The sequence below is a fragment of the Malaclemys terrapin genome, chromosome 24, assembly GCF_027887155.1.
Source record: "Malaclemys terrapin pileata isolate rMalTer1 chromosome 24, rMalTer1.hap1, whole genome shotgun sequence".
Taxonomy (NCBI): Eukaryota; Metazoa; Chordata; order Testudines; family Emydidae; genus Malaclemys; species Malaclemys terrapin.
The window spans coordinates 14,929,102-14,954,925 of NC_071528.1; the positions used below are offsets into that span (position 1 = coordinate 14,929,102).

At 54.4% G+C, this 25,824-nt stretch overlaps 1 protein-coding gene across 3 annotated transcripts in view; it reads right to left on the minus strand.

Annotated features, from left to right (window-relative positions):
• YJEFN3 (YjeF N-terminal domain containing 3) overlaps nt 1-25,824 on the minus strand; it is a 43,306-nt gene that overhangs the window by 15,332 nt on the left and 2,150 nt on the right. For all 3 annotated transcript variants that reach the window (XM_054013634.1, XM_054013633.1, XM_054013632.1), the window contains exon 3: nt 10,920-11,028. In XM_054013634.1, coding sequence (XP_053869609.1) covers nt 10,920-11,028 — 109 coding nt within the window. The remainder of the gene's footprint in view (nt 1-10,919; nt 11,029-25,824) is intronic.

The following is a 25,824-nucleotide window of genomic DNA, read 5'->3' on the forward strand; positions in this document are numbered from 1 at the left end:
ATCATAGGGCCAACTTGGTGCACAACCAGGTGCAACTCGGCACTTTGCTTTAACCCGAGCGTGTAGCTGATATTTTCCGTTCGTTCCAACCAGAAATTCAGGAGGCTGCAAACCCAGGTGGGTCAGAACTAAAAGAACTGGACCTTGGCTTTTTCACGCTGTTCTAATGGAGAACTGTGACACCGAGCACCCCTATATTCACACCCTACACACCTACTCTCTGTACAAAATACACCTGGTGAGGTGAAAACGAATAACTCCCCGATCATTGATATTCTTGGGACGTGTGTACGCGGTGGGGAGTCGGTGCTGTGGATAGACACGGGAATGACGGTGCAGATGTGTCTGACCCAGGTCTGGCGGGGGTGTTGGTAACCAGGTCTTTCCAAAGGAACGTGTCTTTAAACTGAACTGTTTGGTAACTCCGGTTAAAGTAGCAAACTGTTGACTCCTGAAAAGGACAATGAACCTTAACATCGGATTGTCCCCGGACAGGGCTGGACGTTTCAGAGCGCACCTTTCTGGGACAAGTGGGGGGGGGGGGGCAGAGAGTGGAGTCACCATACCAGGTGTTACCCAAGGCTGGGGGAAGCCGGGGCATTGCAGGCAGGCTCCAGGTTCCAAAGCTGGCGCAGGGCTGCCCAGTACGTAGACAGAGGGCATGCTGGATGCTGACTGTGGGCGTCCCAGGCAGAGCGCCACAGTGGCCAGGCAGCGGGAGCCACTCGGGGTTACAGGGTAAGAGGTGCCAGTCCCTCCCCCGTCTGGGTTGCACCCCAGAACGTGACAGGAGCGACTGCAGCAAACGAGTCAAACGCCCCCACCCCTCGATTCCAAAAGCATGTTTCAGCCCCCAGGACAAATCCCTGCCCTACGCGGGCCATGCAGCCGGACGGGGCCGCTGGGCGTGAGGGCGACGACGAGCCGGAGCAGTCTGAATTCTAGGCATCCCTGCTGCCTTCCACAAAGGCCGAGTGCCCAGAACCCGACAACTCTCAACTCTCATTCCATGAATGGCAGCCGTCCTAACTGGCCTTCTCCCCACCAACCCCCGGGAAACTTGTACATGTCGCCCTTCCCAGCCGTGCCAACTGGGTGAGCAGCGCGCTGGCAAAGGGAAGCCAGATCGGGTACAAACGGGGCATGGGGTGGGTGGGTTCCCCTGGCCCAGATCCTGCAACAGCCTCTCTGTGTGGGGCCAGGACTCTGCGTAACCAGAGCAGCTGTGGCCAGGTGGGTCAGATTTGACGTGGCGTGGAACTTCCCCTTCTCCCACCAATGCGGTGGGTTTGGGGCAGGGGACGGTGGAGGATACAGGCAGCCCAGGGAGTGAAGTAGATGCCCCCATCCTCCGTGGGGGTCCCACGAAGCCCACAGATCTTCAGGCGTCTGTGGGGCGGAAAGTCCCAGGTGCAACGAAAATCAGACTCATGTTTCCACTGCCCTGGCATCATCTCCCAACGGCCTCCACAGCCCCGGGAGGGAACAAAGCGCCCCGAGGTAAAGGCCTCCTTCCCTGGGAGAGCAGCCAGTGCTGGCTCGTTCTAATGCCAGATGCTCTGAGCCAGTGAACGGCAAGCCACGGGCATTGTCTGCTGGGGGGTGGGGCGCTTTGGGAACTCTGCCACTGGCACCAGCAGATGGCACACGGTGCTCTCCATGCTGTGAAATTCATCCTCCTAATAAACACAGCTGGGTTTTGGAATTCATGGCTGGACTCTTGTTAACAATGCCCCCCTCCAAGCCACGAGCAGGGGCCAGGTGGGGATGAGGTGCCAAGCTGCCTTCCCCTCGGATTCTGCTGCTAGAGGGAACGTTCAATGGCTCACAATAAGCTTTGCATCCAGCAGACACGGGTCCCCTTTCCCCCTCCTGCGCACGGCCCGGGTCTCTGGGGACGCGAGAGCTTTTCCCGGGGAGTTGATAACCTCCGATCACATTGATGTAAAGAAAATACAAAGTTGAGCTCCTGCGCGAGCAGTTTAACCCAGATGAACTAACTGAAGATGCCCAAGGAATCCAAAAACAACAGGGGGAGGAAGAAAGAGCTGGAGAATGGAAAGCATTGGTTCCATTGCCATCTGCTTAATGTCCCAGCAACCGGCCAGCAGCTGACAGAAACGGCCACGGCTGAAGCGAATCTCTGCAGCACGACGGATTGCACCACGTAGCTCAGGAGCACAGGGCGGGCAGCCAGGGGCGACCGGGTGCCAATCCCAGCTCTGATTTATGGGAGCCCTTTCGGTGCCTCGGTTTCCCCATCTGCACGGGGAGGATGCTGCTGCTGAGCTCACTGCAGAGGGGATGCTGTTGAGGGTTAATTAGAACACTGGGTGGATTGTGCGGGTAGGACTGGGAGCTCTTGGGCAGAGGCCATCTTCCCAGGGGTGGGGTCCTTAGGGCTGCAAAGGCCACATGTAACCCGGATTGAGCTGAGGATGGACCAGGGAATTCTGCCGTGCATTTCAAATGCCACGAAGTCAGTCTGTGACTCAGCCCCACCCAGTCCACCCACCTCCATGCCGTGGCTCTCTAAGGAAAGCAGAGCAGACCTGACCCCTGGACTCTGAGCCTGCTGAACCGGAACACCAGACTGGCCCAACCCCCCAACAGAACACCAAACTCCACCTCCCAAACCTCGGGAACCTCAGAGCCGGGCCTGGCTGTAGAGCCGAACTCTGCAGCTGGGGCCCAGCTGCAAGGCTGATCTGGCCCCAGACGTCCCAGTGGCCCCCGAAGCTCTCAGGAATGTTGGACGCTGATCTGGACCTGGGTCCCGACCTGGTGTCACAGAGTATTGGGGGACTCAGGGCCCTGCACCCCCGGCTTCCTGCGATTCACCATGACTCTCAGCCAGCCAGTAAAGCAGAAGGTTTATTTGGATGACAGGAATACAGTCCAAGACAGGTCTTGCAGGCACAGACAACAGGGCCCCCCCCTCAGTTAGGTCCAGCTTGGGGTCCCAGGGCATCCCAGCCCACCCCCCTTTGGGGGGTCAGAGCCATCTCTGCCTCCCAGCCATCTCTCCAGCCCGCTTCCAGCACTCTGCCTTCAGCGACCCCTCCCACAGCCTTTGTTCAGTTTCCTGGGCCAAGGTGTCACCTGGCCTCCAACCCCTTCCTGGGTTCTCATGTTACACGCTCAGGTATTCGCCTTCGGGCAGACTCCCATCCTCCAATGCAGACTATCCTAGCCACACTCCCGTCAGCATTCACACACCACAGTAAGAACAGTCCCAGTTCGTCACACCTGGTGACTCAGGCCTCTCTCCATGTGGTTTCCAAACCCTTCTCCGCAGAAGAACGGAGGCAGGAGAAATTGATCAGGTGCTCACGTGTCCTGTCGAAAGGCCGCATGCAGCGGGGGCGTCTGGTTTGAAGGGGCTGCACTGGGCTCTCTTAATGCCGTGGATGGCTGCAGAGGAGCGTGCGGGATCGAATCCCCGTTTGCGTATCACGCCGGACGCGGGAAGGCTTCAGTTTTCCACTTGGCAGATTTGGCCTTCATTTAAGGCAGGGCTGATAGGATATCACCCCCTCGGCTGTTTCAGGGCTTAGCTCAGCTCCTGGAGGAACGCAGCAGTGCTGCCGCTCGTACGGCACCCTACCTGTGCTCTGCCACCCCAGACATCCATCACCCTTGCAATGAATTTGTGGGGTCTGAGACTCTGAGTCCAGGACAGGGGGAGTCACGGCCATGACATGATACTCAGGAGACAGAGCGCTGCCCCTGCTCGTTATTTCAGTAGCAGAGAGAGGCCCCACCTGAGCTGAGAACCCCACCGTGCCAGGCGCTGCACAGACACAGGGGGAAGAGAAAGACCCAAAGAGCTCACTGTTTAAATAGATAAGACAGCCACAGGAAGTATCATTATCCCCATGGGGGCTGAGGCCCAGAGAGATGCAGTGACTTGCCCAAGGTCATCCAGGGAGTCTGAGTCAAGAATCGAACCCACATCTCCTGAGTCCCAGCCCAGTGCCTTAGCCATGAAGCCAGGGTTTTCTGAGCTGAGATGGGGGCAAAGGGAGAAAGACGCCTCCCCATGCTCTGATCAGCCGTTTAGCCTTTGCTGGAATCACCTTTCAAACAGCTTGGTTCTGAGAGAGAAAAAGGCAAAAACAACCACCCTGGGGTATATTTCTTGTTTTAGAACTCTCCAAGTTCAGGTTCTTTGGTCTAAAAAGATTATTTAAGTCTGATCACACCCAGCCCTACCCTCCGCCAGACCCCCAGAGGGGTGAGCTCATCAGATCTCCTGTGTGGAAGAACCCTGTGGAAAACCCAGGTGCTATGAGACAACGGGTTGGTGAGTCCATTGGAGGGGTTCTTTCCTCTGACCTGTAACAACGCCCCATCGAGGCATCTTTGGTGTGAGGTATAAACTCAAGGTCCAGTTTTTGCAAAAGCACGTGGGAGCCTGGGTCAAACTCAGGTAACCTCCAGCTCACCTGAGAACTTCCCCTGCTGCTTCAATTGGGTACAGAATTCTAATCCACTTCCTGCTCTAATGGTCCCTGTGCCCCAGTGTCCCACCCCAGAGGTAACTAAAGTGATCAGCCCTCTTGCCTATCTCACCGGGGCATTAACTGATCAATACGATAGCAAAGCCAGGAAACCAGAAATGACACCACCAGATATTGCTGTCTGTCGGCAATAGCTAGTCCAACATCCCCTTGCTTTCTTCTCCGTTTTATAAGCTGCAAATCAGATCTCCGTCTAAACCCATTAGGCAAGGATTTCTTAATCCCAAAGCAGAGATAAACTTCTGAACTGGCCTCTCCCAGAAATTAACCCAACAAAAGGTCAGAGGCGGACGCTCCAGTCTGACACCCTGACACTTATATCCATTTTTTAAAAGATGTTGCTTGTTGCATCTTTAAAAGTGTTACAATGCAGGGTTTATTTGTAAGAGATTTCAGTCCTGAGGCAGTACCCTGGGCCTCCCAGTTTAGTGTGACAGCACATGCGTCTGACGAAGTGGGTATTCACCCACGAAAGCTTATGCTCCAATACATTTGCTAGTCTATAAGGTGCCACAGGACTCCCTGTTGCTTAGCACAGATCTGGGTCCACAGTTCCAGTTGGTGGCTCTGAAGACTGGTACAGTTAAAAAACTAACCACGGACCTTTAACAGCAGCGTGCAGGCAAACTGAATTTTCAGACCCTTGCGCAGAACAGACAATAACACTCCCCCCCCCCCCCCCCGCCTCTCTGAATGTGTTTGACATTTTACCACCTGGGTCTGCCGAATCTGGAGCTGCTTGTTAGAACAGCCTGAGTCCAGCTCAATATTTACTCACCGAGTTCTAGTTAATAAGCAAGGTGTCTGCTGGATGGTCTAAAGGTTGGAGGAAATCTTGGGCTAGCAGATGTACACTACAGCTACACACGCGGCAGGGAGCACTTCCCCCCCCCCACACAACTTTGATGCACCACCCAAGTAAGAATAGTCCATGCTTGGTCTTGTATGAGATAATTCCTCCTAGTAACAGACAAAAGTCTGAGGAGGTCGAGTTCAGAAAAGCCACCCAAAAGTTTGGACACTTCTTCCAGCTAGAGGTGGACCAAAAATGCAAAGTTCGGCTCCAGTTCCAAACTTCCCCCCAATCTCAGGGTCTCTGGATCCAGGATTTGGGATTGTCTCATTAATTTATTCATTAGCCCTGTAGTGACCGGAGACTGGGGCTCAGTGAAGAACTGATTTTTTAGTTTGGGGGCCGAACTGAAAAGAAATTCAGTCCCTTTCGAACCAAAATGAGCCATTTAGACTTTAAAAAATGAGGAATTTTATTTTATTCAGCTGAAACTATTCACCAAATTTGACCCAAATTCACAAGTGTTTCAGTTGCCCCAAATCTGCTTTTTTCTGACGAATTTACTAATTGATGAAAATTTTTTGCCCAGCTTTACTAGAGACCCCAAATAAAGTCATAGCCCCATGTGCCCAGTGCTAGACACCGACCCTGAGAAAGAAAATTCATGTCTCTGGAGAGATCTGAGTTTAGATTTTAATCCTCTTATCCAGCTATTGACCTACACTACACAGCAGTTTGAGACAGGAAGTGAAGAAGAATCCTATAGTCACTCAAAATGGGAGGAGAACTCTGCAGAGTCTGTCCATCTGCCTACCTACTCTGCCCGTCCTCGTGTACTGACTGCAGCAAAGGGATGCTACCTTCAAAGAGATGTGGGGTGGAATCTAAGAGCAGTTCCCAAAGAGGCTGCCTGGGCATAATACCGGAGTTGATCCAATGACAAAGATATGGGCTGCTAGATCTCACAGCAACGGGATGGGAAGTGTCATCTCCCAGGTAAGTTAAGATGGGAGGATCACACTTGAAGAGAACAGCAGCTTAACGGACAGATGGATCGAACTCCAGGCATGACGTGGAGATGACATTGGCTGCTACATCTCCAAGATCTTACCCAGCAGCTCGGCAAAGAATAAAACTGGCCCCTTGGTCAATACAGTTTCCCGCCTTGTGGGAGTAAAAGCACATGTTGTAAAGCGGAGGGGTTACCGGCTGAGCACTGGAGAGCGTCGGCCTCTAAGCTTTGCAGACTGAAGGGAAAGGTGAGGTTAATTTAAACAGCAAACAGCTCCCAGGTGCTTCTCCCAGTTTCCATGTCAATCAGCTAGTCTACAGCTAAGTTTGTCTCCGTTTGGTATGGAAAGTGAGTGCCGGGCAGGCTGGGGGCGGCTAGCTCTAGTCAGCTATTGGTATCTGGTTATTCTCAGCTGCTCTCTTCCCGGGCCTTCCCAGGGAATGGCCATGGCCAGTGGCCTGCTAGGTTATTGACTCAGCCAGTGGAGTCCAGCATTAGCCAAGCCCTGGTCCTGCTGGAAAGCACCCGGAGTTTGCTGTGAAAGGGTTGTAATTTACAGCTGTATTGGCTTCTCTAGGTGGTCAACTCAGCATCTCCTAGTGCTGCAATGCAGCTCCAGAGGGGGAGGCCTTCAGGAAAGGATCTGGCCTGGTCCTAGAGGTGGCAGAGAGGAGGGGAAGAGACTTTACACTCAGTAGGTTGATCCAGTTCCTCTCTGACTCCGCAAATGATCTCCTCTTTCCTCCCAGGGGGTGCCTGGGCCTTCTGCTTCCCTCTGGAAGCCTGGTGGCGATCTCCTCCATGCACCTTGGCTGCTGTCCTGCAGGTTCATTGCCAGATGGGACTTCCTGTCAGCACCCTCCTGAACTGAGCAAAGGAGGCACAGGGCCACCGGAGGGGTCGGTGATGCTGCTACTGCAAGATGGAATCCACCAGCAGGGTCAAGCTGGTTCTTCCACAGGGTGATGCAAAGTGCTAGCACTGCCCAGCACCCCGGCCCTTTAAATGCCAACTCGATTCCACTTAGTCCTGGCCCATCTGCAGTCTGAGTCACCACTGATTTGCTGCAGCCCGGGTCATCATGTCCGCCCAGCAGTGCACACACACCAGGGATGCCCTGCCAGCATCTCGCCTCGCTTGTGGGGACAGAGCTGGGAATTGCAGCCGGGCTGGCACAAGACCGTTCCCCGTCGGAAGCTGCCAGTGGAGCGAGGAGGGTTTAGCCGCGTGGTTCACATTGTCTCTGATGGCAGCCCCGTGACCAAGCCCCCTGTCCTGCCAGCACATCCCTAAGATGGCTCGTGCGGCACTGCCCTGGCATTGGAGGGGGTGTTGGAAAATGGGTGTAGGGTACACACCACATAGGGCTAGTTGGAAGGTACAGGGTCCAGTGAGGACAGGATTGCTCTGCATTGCACTCAGGGAGGGTGAGGGGGCTGCTTTCCCAAGCTCCTGCACTCCCATCGCATGCACGATGGGTGCTCATTACACAACTTTACCACGCTCAGCTGGGTTCTGATCAGCTTACACCCACACGGAGCTTTCCCCACTGCTTACATCACCATCAAATCTGGCCCCATATTTGTTAAGGAAATATGAACCTTCTTCTATTTCCACTAAGACCCCTTTGCACCACACTGGCAGTGCAAAGGGGCTTTAAAGCCACATAAAAGGGCCTGGGTGTGAATGAGAATCAGGCTCCCTTCTTGTTACCTTCTCGCTCCTAACTCTCTCAGCCCCTGCTGAGCAAATTTGCTGTGGAAATATCTTGAGCTAAATATTTATGAGCTGACATTTAGCTTTTGCATTAAAATCTGTTCCAGCAAAGGCCAGCCTGCACCCGGACTCAGGTTTTGCGATGTTCAGGTGAAAGCAGGAATCAAAGACTGAACCGACTCAGACGTGGGGGCTTGTGACAGTTCGGCTGACGATCCAAAGTGAAAAGCAACAGCGTCTCACGGAACAGAAGTTTCTGCTGCAGTAGTTAGGAGTGGAGCTGACTCACCCACCCACACACATACCTTTCAGTAGCTTTGCACTTCGCATCCCTTAGGGAAGCCGGGAACCAGCAGCAAAACAGCTGTCTGCAGACTGGTTTATTCCACTAACGAGCTGTTAGCTGCTAGACATCTGCTGACTCAAACCCTTTCAGGTGCGCTAGGGCTAGGGGCATCACACCCTGTGTCCTGGTAGAGTTTCAGTTTGGATCATTGCATTCTGTCTCCTTAACCCCCACGCCTCCCTGCCCAGCCCACTCTTTCAATGGGAAGACGGTGGTCTCCTTCACTTCCGGCCAGATCCCCAGTTGGCGTCAATCAATCTAGCTCCACTGGCGTCAATGGAGTGACAGATGAGGAACTGGCCCTTCGGATGCGTGGAGCGATGCTATGTGGCTACTAAACACCTGCCATGTGCCACTCCAGAGGCGGGTGCATGTCAGTGCCGGGCAAAGCAATGCCTGTATATACATTTGTAAGGCACTCTGGTGTCCTTCAGGATGAATGGCGCAATATAGCTAGAAGTCCTTTACGTGCAATAATCATTCTTAAGCACTCCGAGGCAAGACTACCTGACTGTTGCAGATACATGTGACGATGCTAGATGCTACGGTATATTGACCGATGTTACACTCCATCAACAGTGATGTCCTCTATAAATCTTCTACAGTGTGTCCCTGCAAAGCCCACAAACTGCAGGATGTGTCAGATGCTATTGAATGACCTCGTCCAGGCAGGTTTGACCCACTTGTGAGTTTTGTCCTGTTGCTCAGTAGGTAGCAGGTGTGTATGGGAGAGGAGATCTCCAGTACACGGTACTGGCCCATCGTTGCCCATGGTCCTGGGTCAGGATGCCCTGCTCACCTTAGAAGCCGTGGGATAAAGAAGTGCAGAGATAAAGCCACCGTTGGAGCAGGTGGCTGTGTGGTTACCCAGAATCCGGTCCCCCAAAGGTGCTCAGTGACTTCCCCAAAACCTCTTGGAAAGAGCCAGAAAGCTTTCTCCAGCCAGTAAGTACAGCTCCAACAGGCCGTAAAACCTTCAGACAGTGCCTCCTGCCCTGCTCTCGCCACACTAACTCAGCAGGGAGAAGAGGCCGGTCTATTATAGGGTCTCTGACTCCTCCCATTCCCAGCATGCTTTGCTGGAAGGAAATCAATAGCCAGGCCCCCTGGCAGTGGGAGAAGGCAGTCCCACACCAGGCCCTGAGTGCGTCTCTGACCGAGCCGAGTGAATGACAGGTTTTTTGGTTCGCCAACAATTCCATACAAATCAGAAAAAGAAAAAAAAAAATCTGTTCGGGGATCGAACCCAAAATGGAATTTTTCCAATTTCTTTTGGAAATTCCAAAACTAAAACCCCAGCGGTTCCTTTGATCTGATATTAAACGTTCAGGTTTGATTTGGGGGCACATTGAGATTTTTTTCAACCATCAAATAGAAGGACATTTCCAAACAAAGAGTCATTGCGAACCAAAAAAATGGAAACAAATGTCGCAATGGAACATTTGGATTTGGGGGGAATTTTGTTTTTGTTTTTTAAATGAACCATTTGACACAAATTCACCAACTGTTTCAGGGTTGCCGAATCTGTTTTCTTGCCCAAAAAAAGTTTGTGCCAAAAAATGTTGCCCTGCTCCAGTGTCTGAGGGGAGGACGCGCTTCCCAGGCCCCTCTGGCTGATTCTCCCAGAAAGAGAGATTGGTAATTCCGGAGCAAGAAGCCAGCTCACCCTTTTTCTCTCAGGGTATCACCCTTGGGGCTGAGACAGCAACTGGGGAGAACCATCCCAGCTTCTTAAAGAAGAGCATTCCTTCTTCTTTAAGAGCATTCCTCCCCCAGGCAGCGTCTTTCCCCCATGACAGGAGACCAGCAAGCGCACAAGACAAATCTTGGCCCCGTTTCCTCAGCACGTTGGCCAATTCCCAAAGCAAATCCGTGTTGCAATAGCTGCACGGGGGTTACCCTAGCAATGAGTGAGTGTGGACAGGTTCGCAGTTCGTGCTTGGTCCTGACGTTAGCCAAAGCGCCTTGAAAATGCTGGAGTCTGCTGGAAAGAACAGCCCGTCCTGGGTGGAAACCCCACGAAAACAGCCTCGGGCTCTGGTCCACATGGGAATGACCATGAAAACAGCCAATACCAAGGTGATTCTGGTCACAGCTGGCTCCAGGGAAGGTGAAGATGGCAAAACCTACTGGTCAGTGCCCATGACGTGTCCCTCCCTGAACCAGCTCCAGCGCCTGTCAAGACTTGTGCTTTCAGCTCTGAGGTCCCTGGTGCAATCCGTGCGTTGTTGGCCAAACTGGTGGCTGTCACAGCAATGGAGGAGGAAGAAAATTACTCAGACTTTTCTGTGCCTCCAACAAACTGCACTTGGCGTTTGGTCCGGAACGGGGAAGCGAACAGAAAACCCAGGCTGGGAGAGGGGAAGAGACCACAGGAAAAGGAAGCACATCTGATAACAGCCCAGGGGAGCACGCTCGCATGCCAGCCAAGCCCCTGGCTTTGCACCCGGGGTCCCTGCGAGTAACAATCCCCAGAGCTCCCTGCTCTAAACCCTGGCATGCTCCCTCCTGGCACGGCGCTGCTCTTACCTTGGTCACAGCCATGGCGCTGGCGTGTCCCCAGATCTCAATCAGCTGCTGCCGACCAAATTTGTAATCTTCCAGCAGCTCCTTCTCGATGGCTTCCGCCTCCACGCGGCTGCAAGGCAAGAGGCAGAGGGGCTGTGAGGATGTCGGTGGTATCCCCCACGCTGCAGCCTGGTATTGCACTTGCGTGCTCAGGCCCAGACTTTCCAAAGCGGCTGCCTACACTTCACATTCTAGGCCTGTGTGGTGACGTGGGGCCCTCCAAGCACCAGCCTCCGCAAAAATGCTCCTGCTAGTGAATTGGCCCAAAGGAATCCCTCTTGCACCCAATCTCCAGCCCCGCTGGCTTTCCCTCGGGATGGGTAACATCCCAGCCCGCCGCCCCGACAGGGCAGTGTTTGGTGGAGGAAAGGTATAATTATTAAGCGGCTACGTATCCCAGACCTCAGCCTTGCCCCCCATTGCCCTTTCCTGCCCTCCCACCCGGCTGCTGCTAGTTCAGAAGTCAGTCTTGCCACTGGATTTTTTTGGGCGAGCTCTCCTCGCTCGTTTGCCAAATCCAGGTTTGGAGGGACCTGAGCTCCCACAAGTACCTGGCAGGGTTAATCTGGGCTCAGCCGTATCGAAAGGCAGAGCTGTGCACACCTGGCCCTTCTCTGCACCCGGCCCCGGCCACCTGCGTGTGGTACAGCGGCGGGAGAACATGCTAGGGGAAATTGCGCGCTGAGGAATCCGTACGTTACAAAAAGCTAAACAATGCGTCACTTTTTCATTCACTAGTGATCCCAAAATGCTGACTTTGGAAGTGGACAATGACTGTTCACATCTGTTGGATCACCTGACTGAAGGAAGAGAAAAACATGTGCTGTCTTCAGGACAACGCCGTTTCGTTTGTTATTAAAGTTGAATGGGAAATCTAATTCGCTGCGACGGCCACAAGCCTGGGTTCTTTGGGGACGAGGCACCCGGACCCTGGGGTCACTGCCAAAGTCAGATTTGGGGCAAGCTGGGAAGTGGGTGGAGTTGTGTCCATTTACACCCAAGATCTAATTCTTCATGTCATTGTCCCAGTGCAGAGTGAGCGTGTGAACTGTTACCATTCTGAGCTGGTAGTATTTCACGCTCACTTTGCACGGGGGTCAATGGCACGCAGCGTGCAAAGCAACAGGGAATCATGAAGCCATCCAGGAGTTTTAAAAAATATGTATCTATTTCTGTCTGTTAAACAACTGCCACCCCCCACCCCCAGAGGTGGCTGCCACACTATAGTGGGTGATCCGGGTATATCAGCCACCATCCACATACACTGCTACTACTCAGCACCTTCCACTTGCAAAGCATTTTACGAGCCATACAACACCCCTATGAAATAGCCAAGTATGATCCCTGCTTTATCAATGGGGAAACTGAGACAGAACGGGCGTCTTAAAGCCACAGATGTTGTTAGTAGCAGAAAGGGCATCCCCAGAACTTTTTCACCACAGCGGCAGCTTGGCTCTGGTCCACCAGGAGGGCCCCCCCGCTCTGGGTGTTGCAATACCACTCAAGTTTGGCCCAGCCGCCCCTCCATCAAGGAGACATTGGCCCAAACCTGAGCAGAGCTGCGACCCCTCAAGGCCAGTTATGCCACTCGGTTTGGGGGCCCACTCAAACAAGGCAGCTGGGGCCAACTGCTCTCCTGCTCTGGGCAGCCCTATCCCCCCGTCAGCCCATGCCAATGATACGCCCTGTGCCTAATGTGCATAGAGCCACAGGCACCACTGGGCAGAAGAGCCGGGATTCGAACCCCCCGCCATCCTAGCGCTCACCCGCCTGCTCAAACCACGAGCCCACAATTGTCTCCCAATTCAAATCACAAACTCAGACAGTTAATTAGGCTACTGGAAAAACAGGCACAAGGGACGCAGCTTCAATGTGAAACGGCCTTGCTTTCAGTCAGCTTCCAGACTTGTTATTTAAATGTAGCCCTGAGCACTTAATGGACATCCAAGGCCACCCCAGACAGCCCAGAATTCTACATTCTGCATAATCTGCACTGCGAGGCCCACCGGACGCCAGGGCCCAGCAGATTCCGCTGGGTTAGAAACTGAAATAGGCCCAACCTCACTGCTGGAAAGCGCCTGGGGGTCTCTGAGCTCCAGCCGGCAGGTTGGGTTTATGGTGATGATTCACAGGACAGTAGCCCCTAGAGGCACGGTCTGAGATCAGAGGCCCATTGCAACAGCCCCTGCCCCGAAGGGTTTGCAACCTAGACCAGGCTGACCAAGGAAGCGTTGTTATCCAAACTGAGCGACTGATCCAAGATCCCGCACGGAGCCAGGGGCACAGCTGGGAATTGCACCCAGAGCCCTAGTGTCCCAAGCAGCTGCCTTCCCTGAAGTTGATGACACCGTCCCAGCTCCCTGGTGTGGAGAGGGGACGTGCTCAGACACTGGACAGCCCAGAACGGCCAAACAGCTGAGGCCAGGGCAGCGTCTCACTCACGCACAGCGCCCAGGTGAACTGAGGGTGTGCCTGCCTCTTCATGCAGATCCTGGGCCTCTCCCCCAGCTGCCTGGCTTAAACTCTGTCCTGAGGGTCACCAAACCTGGGTCAGACAGACAACAAGGAGGTGGGGAATTCCACAGGCCCTGGCTTTCATCCCAGCATGCCTGGGGCAAGACCCCAACTACTCCTTTGGGATCGATTGCAAGAGCTCTCCGGCTTATTTCACAGCCGTGACGGGTCCTAGGAGAAGAGGTCTGTGATGCAGCCATCTACCAGCCCTCCTAAAGCAGGACCTTGCCTGCCCCCGCTGCGCAGAGGAAGCTGGCGAAGCACAGGGGGGTAATGTGCTCTCAGCAGCCAGACTCACTTGGAAGACGGGCAGCACCACGGAGCCGCAAACACGGGGGCCTTTGGAAACTTCCCAAGCTATTTTCTCGGCCGCTTGGGAATTTGGCGGGTTTGGAGCTGGAGGCTTTGTCCTGACCTGGTTTTAGTTTCTACCCTGGCCCCAAAGTTTCCTGTGGCCCAAACCCCTGTAGAAAGCAGCGTCTAGCGTACCCTGGGCTCACACCCTGTGGCTCTGTCCCCTCTAATGGCTAGTCAATGGGCAGCAGCTTTCAAGCCTGCTGACGCCCTGAGCTAAGGGTGCGCATTGCAGCGCTAAGGAGGTGCATGCTCCCTGATCCGGGAGTTCGAGCCCCGCTGTCGCCCCTTCCCCTAGCAAAGGGGATTCAGCAGCAGCAGTTTTCTAGATCATTACGTTCACTGTACGTTTTGTTATTTGACAAAATGTCTGCGAGGCTGAGCTGATCCCAGCCCTTTGAAATAGGTTTCATCCCCACGTGCCTCCGCAGCGAGCTGCTGCTGGCGAGTAGAAAGGGCCCGGTCGCGACATTTCCACCATCTGTTTAATCAGCACTAAAAGAGCCAGCTGCAGCCGCGGCACACGTGCCGAAGCGGGCCAGGAGCCCAGCGCACCGACCCTCGCTGCCAGCACGGCCGGCTAAACCACGCAGCGGAGCTTCAGCGACCGCAAACACTTGGCTGTTTTGGCCTAGCTCCACCTGCGCTCTGGAGCCACTGAATGGTGGCGGTCGAGATCGGAGGCTGCCCCTTTTCTCCTGAGGGCTGGTTTGGGACGTGTGCGTCTTTCAGCTCCGGACAGGAATCCGCCCCGTTCTCAAATACAGCTACCAAGCGCGGCTGCAGCAACGCCGGGGTCATGGCCACCACTAGAGCCGGGGCAAAGCGGTGCTGTGGTGGCTGGTGATCAGAGCGCGCTAGCAGCCTGAGAAGCCATAAAGGGGCCAGCACCATGGTCTCCCTCCCCGGAGCTAACCTGAACTAGACAGATCCGTGAATTTCGTCCCCCCAGTGACAGCAAGTGGTACCGCACCCTGTACTACATCAGCCACGGGGCACAGGTTTTTATTATTTATGATTTGTAGCAGCCCCTAATGTAAACAGACTCTGTTTTAGAACAAAAGCCATCTGCAGGTTCTCAAATACTCCAATACCAGGCAAGGGATTGATGCATCCAGACGGCTGCGTGTTTATCTGAGTCCAAACCCTCTGTTCTCCCTGAGGCTCCCCCATCCAAGCCAGCGTAAAGGCCTTTTTTTAGTTTAAAAATGATCTAAATCTACGTCACCCTGTTACTTGTGTTCAGAGGGGCGTGTCCAAAACTATCACAGCAGGTTACAGCAGGCAACAAAACTCAGCATCAGCCCATCGCCTACTTTCTGGCATAGCACAAAGTGAATTGCAGCACCTGACCCAGGGTCAACTCTGAATAGCCTCTGAAGGTCCAGATTCTCTCCCTCTGCTCCAGCCACTTTGCAGCACTCAGGCATAGAGGCATCAAGTGGCGTAGTTGGTTCCTTGGCCAGCTGCCCCCTCTCACTTGGCGTAGGGAGCTGGAAGCGTGGAGTGGCGTGCCCCTGAATGACTCGAATTCACAACATAGACCACGGCCAGCTGGTGATGGGCTGAAGCGTCCACAGATGCACCATGAGAAGAAGGCTGAGCTGGGCTGAGCATATCTTAGGGGGCAAGAAGAGAGCATCTGGGCCTAAGAACTTAGTCGACAATCCTAACCACACACAGACCCCCTCCCCCCATGGCTGAAGCTGGAACCTTATTGCAAAGGTCGGCGCACTTTGGATTATTGGGGCAGCTGGCTGAGAAGTGAATGATGGTCACAAAATCGTGTTTGAAACCAAGAGAAAGCTGGAAGCTGCCGAGAGCGTGATCAGAGCTCTAGTGACCACGTCCCCAACGAAATTTTAGTGATGCCGTAGGATGTGAGCTAATTATCGCACACAAGAGACTAATTGACATCCTGCACTCCTCACCAAGTTTATGCATAAAATTAGTGGCTTTCACTGCGGCTCATCCCTGGATACAGATTTGCTTGATGAATTTGGGCCAGCCAAGTTGAAATGAGTTTCTTAAATCCATTCCCTACGCGTGTTGATGTGTGGTCTAAACATGCATGTATTGGGCCAGACCCTCAGCCGGTATGAACTGGTGTAGCTCCATTGATTCCAACCGGTTTCCTGGACCCCAGGCCTCAGTGGCAAAGGTTGAATCACAATTAAAGAACGAAAGATGCAGGCAGCAATTCAGATGCACTTTGCCATTCCACCACAATATTCTACTGACACGACTCATCGCTCAAAACCTAATTCCGGAATTAAGTCCCCATTGTGTGGAGCACTGAGAGGCCCCGGTAATTGCTTCAGAAAGATGCCATGAGTAACGGCAATTCTTGTTGTTAGACTAGATGGTACCCAGGGGTAACAGTAATAACACAGCTTCATGGGCAAAGTGGAAGTGTTCTTTTAGCGTTAATTTGCTGCTAACAACCTGATGCTTTAAGTCAGTTCAGGCATTTCTTAGTTCCAAACCCAGAACTTCTTGGAATTTAATTATAAGCCAAAACAACAGATGGGCAAGAGGGTTTCCTCCAGCAGCTGGTGTTCGAGCACAATTCCCCAAATTCATCTGGAATAGGAAATTGCAGAAATTCCCTGTCATGTAACAGAAAAGCAGGCAATGCCCAATGTGGGTGTCATTCAGAAGTAACTCTGCTGAACATAATGGTATTAGATCAGCGGACACGAGAGCAGAGGATTATCATTGCTAAGTGCTCATGTTACAGTCGCACCCGGAGGTCCCCATTAATCAGGGCCCGGTTATGGGAGGTACCACACCAACCCATAGTCTGACAGTCCCTGCCCCAAAGAAACACAGCGTGGGAGGGGAAACAGCAACAGGAGAGAGGCAGTGATTTGCCCAGGGTCACCCCTGGGAATAGCACCAAATTCCTGGACCATGCTGCCTAAGCAACACAGCGTCATAATCCTCAGCCCTCATCTAGTGCTTTTCATCCATCGATTGCTCCCATTTTACAGATGGAAAACTAAGGCGTGGAGAGGCAACGTGACTAGGCCAGTGCTAATATCCCAGTGGCAGAGCTAGGACCAGACCCCGGCTCAGCTGAGGCCCAGTCCAGGGCACTCCCTAGGAGGCTGGATCAGGCCTGCCCTGTTCTCCCATCTCTCTTCCTTCAGAGGCTCATCCGGCTCCTGCTGTTGGATGGCTCAACAAATGAAGAGCATTTTCCTAGTCCTTTGGTGCCCCCTAGTGAACTCCAGCCCGGGGGCCCAGCCCCTGCTACAGAGACCTTGGCCCCGTAGTGGCATTCCTCTAAATCCCAGGTTCGGGGCACACACACAGGGAAGGATATTGAAGGTTTTTATCACGTGGGAAAGCTTTGTCCTGGCAAAGGGCTCCACAGCCCAACCCTTCTTCTGCAGGCTCCCTCCACTCCCAGCCACTCCAAGCCTGGCTTGAAAAGACACCGATATCCACAAGCCTCCCTGAGCCCAGCCTCAGCGCCCAGCTCATCACAGCCCAAAGTTCAGTGCAGCCAGGAGTGTTTCAAAGCTGAGCGGATGAGATGGGGCATCATTCAGCTCTGGCGATGCCGCACTCTGTCACCCCGGGTTTTATTTCACAGCCATTTGTGCCTCCTTTTCGGTTCCAAACACTTGTGCTGCAAAATTCACTGGAGCCCGGAGAAGCAGCCTGGAGTCTCGGCGCCGCATAGCAGTTCTACCAACGGGAAGGAGGATTGGGGGTTTACAGCTGATGAGCTAGACTGAAACTCAGGAGCCCCTGGTTCAATCTCCAGCACTGCCACTGACTCCCCTAGGCGACCTTGGACAGTCACTTGGGCCAGAGTGGTCCAAATAGCTCTGTCTGGTGGCGCTGGAGCCCTTTGGAGAATCAGAGCCCTTGAAAATCATTTGAAGATTTGGGCTTCAGTTCCCCACCTGTAAAACGGAGATACTGATCCTGGCTTTCTCCCACTCCTGGGTCTGTCTTGTCTTGTCTATTCTCTTACATGTATGTACAGCACCTAGCAAAATGGGATCCAAACACAGCTGAAGCCTCTAGATGATACTGTCATACAAATTATAATAACTAGCTTGTTAACCTGGGGCAAGTCACTCAGCCTCCGTGCCTCAGTTTCCCCACCCACAAAAGTGGGATCACCGAGGGTTGAAGTTAAAGAGCTTCGAGATCATTTAGACAAAAGACGTTCCGGAAGCCCAACGCATTAGATTTTTGTGAAACGAGGAAAAACGAGCAAAGGTAAAAATAGATTGGTAGATTAGATAGGAGCTATTATCTCTCGCTCCTCCTTACCAGACTCTTAAATACATTTTCCCATTTCCTCTCCTAGCTCTGGGCTCTCTAGAGAGATTAATCTCATTCCATTTAATTCGCACAGGGGATTCAAGAATGGCAGAACACAGAGGTACCGATCAGCCAGGAGATGAGTGAATGTTTAATGGGTGGATATTTTGGGATGCTGCACATCAGGAACTGGATGGGAGGCAGATATACATATGTAACATTGAAATAATACAGTAAATGCTAAAGTCAATTTTCAATTAGTGTCAGAGCAGCATGGGGAGGTGGGTGGGAGGGGACATCTGTATTAAAAAAGCTGCACAAAGCATTTGCTTGTCAAAGGTTGATCAGATTCTTCCCACCCCCCCCCTTCTTCAAAGGCAGTCAGAGAAAGGCAATTATTTTGGTCATTAATGCACAGTGTCCCTGTCATTATGGGTATTGTTAACAGCTGCGTTTGTACTCACACTTAACAAAAGCCCCTTATTACAGTCCTGTGTGTCTTTAAAAAAGATTTTCTGCCTCCAAACCAGGGGAACCATCTTCTTTAACTCCTGCTGGGAGGGGTCAGGCTGGGAAAAAACCCGGTGATCTCCTCCCAGGCTCCGCCCACACCTCCAGGTCTACCCCCTCCAGGCACCACCACGAGATGCCACTCCCAGCCTAGCATGGAGCCCTTCATAACATATTCATCCCTCTAGTGTCTTGTGTGCACTGGCAAGACGTGAAAGAGTCAACAGTGCTGACATTTAACTGCCAGCATTAGGTTTCAGGGAGCTAATGATGCAAATGAATGGGAAAGGGATTTTGCTTAATGGATGTCCCCACCCCCTCCTTTCAATGACACTTATTTAACTCCAAGGCCTAATTAACCATGAGAAGAAAAGATGGTTGTTAATAAAAAATCAACATATTTCCACCCTTTCCATTCCAGGCGCAAGAACTCACCCCAAATGTCCTGTGAGTCCTCCAAAAAGTGCTGTGCAGTGTAACGCATAGCAGCCAAGGAGTGCCGCTGGCCGGGTTTGTGGCACTGGGGTCTGTGCCTTTAAGGGCTGAGCGCCCCAGACAGTGAGTCTGGACATGGCGCTGGGAAGCTCCTGTTCTACTCAGCCAGTTGGAACCGGACACAGCTCTGCTCTTGCAAGGACCTGACTGATCCCCGAGCACCACAAGCTGCAGGCCTAGCCACGAGCGTTAGCCCAAAGGAAATGGCTCTCGCACCCTGCCAGCCGCTGGAACGTGCCCCATGCCCACAGAAGGGGTTGGATTTGAAGGGAAATTGCCCCAGCATAGAGTCTGTTCCGCAGGCAGCTGCTCATTGGCCTGGCCCTGTTTTCATCAAGCTATTTTCACATCCGTTTCTCCAGCGCTCAGCAGCGTGGCCAGGTGACTAGGGTGCAGACCATGGGCTAGGCCCCTCCCCTCGCCCTGCCTCACCTGTCTGATCTATTTAGAGTGTGAGCAGTTAGAGGCAGAGACTGGCCCTGCGTCTGTGCGTCACACCAGGAGTCAGCGGCAGGGCTGGGACTCGAAGTCCTGCCCTCAGGTGGGATTTGGTGCACTGGTGGGGCAGCATCTGAGCAGTCCAGCCCAGCTAGACACGCTCATTCCCCCAAATGAGTATCCACTGACCAGGATTCTGCTGGGCAGGGCGGAGTAGTGCAGGGCCCAAGGTTTTAATGTCCTGCCCATCAGCAGAGCAGCGATTTTAGACTCAGCTTGGACGGCTAATCCCACATGGATGGGCCTTGCCTTTGCGTGCATGAATCTAGTAGCAACGGGGCCGTGAAATGGCACAGACTGGAACTTCAAGTCCCCTCCCCGAGGCCCCATTCCCCGCAAGTTTGGATTCTTCAAACCCCTTTAGCATCCTCCTCCCTGCTGTTGGGAGAAGAGACGGAGAAACTAGTTAGAGGCGCAGGTGCAAACGCCGCTAATGTCATTGCATTGTTTTTTTAAGGCTGTCAGTTTAAGAACACCCACTAATAGTTGCTGTGGTAACTGACACAAAGGATATGTTAATGGTGGAACTGCACTTTCAGGTCACTCTTTGTAGCAAGGGTGTGTGTGAGCGAGCGAGAGAAAGACTTCGGGGGAAATTCATTAGCACAAGGGAAAAAACGCTCACTTAATAATTTATACCCTCCATTTACTCCCTGTTGGTCACTGTTGTTCTTTGAGTGTAAGTAACTTCTCCTAGCAAAAGGAAACACACGGCTGGGAGAAAGTGTGTTTGATGGATTCCAAATGCCAAACTGCAGCCCAGTTCAAGGAGGGCTGACAAGAGGCCTAAACCGCCACCGTTTTCACTGGAAAAGGTTTCTAGATGCTTAGCGACAAAAGAAATGTTTTTTTTTTAAAAAGTCAGTGATGGGTTTTCAGAGTTGCCGGCTCACGTGGTTGTATCCTCGCCGCTGTTGCTGTTTTTCTTAAACTCAGGTGAACACACCAGATTCTGAGCTTTCGTTTCCAAAACGGTCAGTTTCCGGCCAGTGTGGTTACAGGGAAAAGCTTGAAAACGTGGCCTTTAACGGCTGAAAGGCCAGAAGGCAAATAAACAGAACCCAACGTGTTCTTTTAAAAATCTCACAATCCTTAAGCCAAATCTCACAAACTCATGATTGTCACCTAGATTCAAACACCCCCAGACACCAGGGAGGCCTGGTTTCGGAAAGGCGGAGCAGCCGCCTTTCCAATGGAAATGGAACGAACTCTGGGCTACCTCTGAAGATGGGATTATACTGGCCCCAGCTAAATAAAAGGCTCCCAAAAAGCAAAGCAAGGCAGTGCTTCATTTGTGCCAGGGCTGAAGTAAAAGAAATTTGCTGGAGCCCCAGCACCTCTTTCATTACAAACCAAGCACTGAACCAAGGCACATTCTGCCCTGGGATGGCAGCCAACCGAGCTGCAGCAGTGCAAAGCCCTAGGGTCCACACGCCTGATGCTAGTGGACCTTGATGGGCACAGACACAGCTCACTCTGGGCTCAAACTGCTTTGCCAGCCTAGATCCCCTGAGCTGAAAGTGCACCAGGGCCAGGCTCAGCGAGGTGCTGTCCATCAGCCAGGCTGCTTTGCATGGGCAGAGGCAGCTGCCAGTCCAGCGGCAATCGTCTCACACAGACATGGAGACTGGCTCGTCCTCTGGAAGCAGAGCACAGGTCTAAGGGCTGAGCTGCCACCAGGGGCATATTAATGATTAATCAGCTCCCAGAACAGGCTTTCCAAGGGCAATGGAAATGGAGACTCCCGAGGGACCAAAAGCAGTTTAACCCTGGACGAACCGCTTGCCAGCAAAGCAGCCAGGCAGGCAGCCCCTCCCCGCTGCCCTGTCCCCTCGGTGGGACGGGGGGATGTCTGGATGCGACCCCGGGGAGGACTGGGTCTGAGAGCCCAGCAGGAACCTGTCGTAATGCCAGAAATGCAGATGCCGGGAGGCCTTTGGGGGCAGGGGAGATGGACGCAGCACAAATGCAAGGGGCACGAGCAGGGTCCCTCTCCCATCGCCACCTCCACAGGGCAGATTCAGGGGCAGCCCGGGGGCAGAGGGGGTCGGAGCTGCAATTCTATACCCAGGGTTTGTAAGATACCAGTTAAAACAAAACAAAACCAAACCCTATTTTAGCCTTCAGCCCCCAGCAACAGGGGATCCGCATCCCGGCATTGCCCGGGCAGGCCCTGCCCCCCATAGCGTTCCCGTCTGCCTCACCCCTGTTCCCTACGACCCGCTGTGTCTGCCCCGCTGTGTCTGCCCCGTCCCTCACAGTGCTCCCCATCACAAACCAAGCCCCCCTCCCGACACACACTCTGACCCCATCGCTGGGCGGGGAGATGTGGGAGCAGCCTGGGTATTGTCAAGGTAAGAGCTGGGGGGGCTCTTGGTTCATCCCCCAGAACCCTGCCCCCCCAGCCAGCCCGTCTCTGTTGCCTCACTGACAAGGAGGGAGCTGGGTGGGCGCCCACCAGCAAACAAGCTGGCTGAATCCATGGATACCCGGGAAGCAGTTTCCGTAGCAACGGCAGCTGCTCCGGCTCTGAGCCCCTCCTCCACCCACAGGAGGCTGAGGGAGGTCGGGGCTGACCAGCCATGCAGTGGGCACCGGGCCGTGCGCTGGCATTATCCGCATGGCATTGCGGAGCTCCGTGATGCTTCCTGAGGCTACGGGTTGGGGAGGGCGGGGGACTGGGGCCAAAGCAAAGGCAGGAGCTCAGGGCCCTCAGATGACCCTCAATCCTGAGCTGCAGCCCCAGGCCTCCGAACGCCTCAGCTCCCAGCAGTAGCCACGGGCAGGTTTCTCTTTCAGCTAAGCCTGGGTTTGCCTTTCACAGCGAACTCCCCTTCCCAGCCATCCATCTTCCCTCAATCGCTTTTTAATTTTGTAATTACAGCTAAACACATTGCAATTATCCGGGAAGCTGCACCGCCCTCGGCGCAGCAGCACCAAGCTGCCTAGAAGCTCCCACATGGAGTCACCCTCGTCCCTGACCCCCGGCACAGATGGGGGCTAGGCGCTGCTCCCCAGCCTGTGCTCAGGTCAGAGGTCCAGCAAGGGCCCCAGGCCTTGACTCAGGCAGGGGGAGCTGTGCGGACGCTGGCCCAGGCCCCTGGTTCAGTGAGCAATCAAGGATTCGGTCTCCAGCCAGAACCTTCCATGTCCCACATGCTCACCCTTGGCTGGAGCTCCCGGCTCAGCAGCCAGCATCTCTGCAAAACCCCTAGGGGTCCAGCCCCCCAAACCTTGGGCTGGACCAACACTAGCCACTTTTGCTGGGGTAGCACAGTTGGTTAGGGGGCTGATTGGTGACATTTCTAACCCGGCAAGAGCCCCAGTGCAGCCCCAGTGAGCCCCACCCACCAGTACTTTTACAAGGATCGCTTATTTTACTCAGGGAACTGGTACAAAAGCCCCCGCCCTTTTTCTTTTTTTTTTTTTTGCCAGCATCAGCTGCATTTACACCAGGAGAATGTGCTGGTATAGCTATGCTGAAATAACTGCACCAGCCAATCTTCCCTAGCACTGACCTGGCCTAAGCCTCTCACACCACTAACAGCATTAAATGGCTCTTCAATCCTGACCCACAGCCCCCACTATCCCCACTCTGGGGACCCCATTCCCAACCTAGAGCTCCCTACTCTTGCACTCCCAGGAGGCTGGCAAAGAGCTTTGTGTATAATGCAGACATTTCCACTAGGCACAGAGCAGAGAGGGTGCCCAAGAACACATGGTAATTATGACCTGGGCCTGTTGATTAGATCCAGCCTGATTAATCGCACAGCTCTACCATGCCAATGACCTGGTGCCAGGGGCCTCAGGAGAACAGAGCTGCAAGGAGCGGGAGCGACTGCTGAAGATGCTCATTACATCATCGCCCCAGGCTGGGTCGCCATGTGCTCACGCCTGGAGAAGCCCTGATGTGTGGGGAGAGACTTTCCCCTGCACTGCACCTGCCAGGGGCCTGCTCAGCCCCGACGTACCTCAGCCAGGAGCCCAGTACCACCAGGAGGGGCCCCCCACCTGGCACTAAAGGGACCTGTGCACCCGATCACGCCCACAGCAGGAGCAGGGCATCTGCCCGGCTCTACATCCGCCCTGGCTCCCCCCCAACTCCCTCTGTACCTTGGACAGTTCCCGGAGCTGTTCCATCCACTAGCAAGGCCAGCACAGGCCCGTCAGCCAAGGAAGAAGCAGCCCTGGGGGCCCAGAGGAGAGAAGGTGCCACCAGCACTCAGGGCTACCTGGAATCCACGCGAGGCGGCTAACAGCCAGCGAGGGGATGTGCGGTGACGTTCGTACCATCACAACCCTCGCCGGCCGCAGCTCTGTGCGGGCTGAGATGCAGCACTGTGGGGGGAAGCCGCCTTCTTTGGAAGCACCAGTTAGCAGCTGATGGAGCAGACTGATGCCAAGACAGATGGAGCAGGTGGCTGGAGACTGCCGGGAAGGCCCTATGTGCCATCAGCCTAGGCTGCTATCTAGTATGTGTATTACCGTCGCCCCAGCTGAGATCAGGGCCCTGCCATGCCAGGCGCTGCACAGACCGTGAGCAGCCGGCTCTGCCCCAAAGAGCTCACCGTCTGAAAAGAGAGAGCGGGAGGGGAAACTGAGGTACCAGGAGAGGCAGGGACATGCTCAGGGTCGCCCAACAGATCAGTAACAGAAGTGGGAATAGAACCCCAAGCTCCCGAGCCCCAGGCCAGCAGCCCTAGCCACTAGGCCACACTGCCTCCACCCTTTCCGCATCTCCTCTCACTTGTTCTGTGCTGCTAGCACCATGGAAACACCCCCCTGCCCCAGGGCGCCACCTGTCCCCACTGGCCGAGCCCAGGTCCTCGTCCCTGCCACCCCACACACAAGGGCTTGGCCAGTTCAACCCTCCCTGTGCAGCCATGTCTGGAGAGGACTCAGCCAGTGCTCCCCCAACCCCACCTGCTGCAGGGACACCAGATTCTTCTCCCCAAGTCGCAGCCTCTGTAGAGGGGGGTCACCCTCCTCCTGAGCACATGGCCTGGGTGGATGGGGCAGCGTTCAGGGCCCCTCTCAGGAGGAAGTTGCCCCACCCCAGCAGACAGAACAGGCCCAGTGGGGGCAGAGACCAATCTAGAGCCGGGATAGCGACGTCTCTTAGCTCCTGCTACATGAGCCCAGATGGGGCATGACCCCCAGCACACAGCAGGTCCCCCAACCTGCCCCGGGCCAGCCTGCAGGAGCCACCCTAAGCAGGGCCCTGGCCCAGCTGGGGATATTCCAGTTCCAGGACAACTCGGCTCCCAGGAGCTGGGAGTGGAAGAGGGCAGGCTCAGGGTCCCATTTCCAGGGGTGGTTGGCAGGTGGGTCCTCCCACAGGGCAGGGAGATGCCAGCTGGCCCATCCCGGTAATCCTGGCTTTGAGATGATGCTCTGGGGTGTGCCCCATTCCAGGTCAGCCTGTGGGAGGGCCCACGGGGAACAGCTCTTGTCAGCATGAAGGCTGAGGTGCATCGTTGTGTCCCTGATACCAGTGCCACACGATTTCTCTCTCCTTCCTGAGAGAGGTGTCCCTAGAAGGGCCGGGAGGCCCAAACAGCTGACAGCCCCTCTGCACATGAGGGCAGGGCTGGGTGACACCCCCAGAGGCTGTGGGCTGTACCTCGTGCTTCCTCCATGCTGCCCCCTGCTCGAATGTGCAGGGGCCCAGCCAATCCTCCCGCCAGGGACTGAGAATGGAAGTTTCTTCTCTCCTTGGCCCTGGTACCCCTCCCTGGGCTCCCCAATGAGATCACAGCGACTGCACTAATCCAGACCATCCCAGTGCTCTGGACACCTCCCGCAGCCCTGCTGAGCCACCACACCTCCTGTGCGCCAGAGACAAGGGACAAAAACCGCTGCTAAAGGTGGCAGCTGGATGCCCCAGTGGGTGCAGACAATTAAGATTCCATGCCAGCCCCGGGACCTGTCAGCTGTGGGAATTGCTCGTTCCAGCTACCGAAGTACCTACGGGGCTCATTGGCACAAGAGACAGGGGAGTGCTCGGAACGGGCGCCGTCTGCCCTCAGACCAGCCGAGAGCTAGCGCCCGAGAACAGCACAGCCCACACGCCACCAGCACCTGCTGCCCAGCTCATCAAGGGAGTGGGGACAACAGGGAAAGGGTGTGCTCAGAAACAGCAGCCAGCGTCAGCCGTTGCGCCTCAGGCAGGGCCAGGATGGGCGCACGGTCATGGACCGAGGCAGCTCTC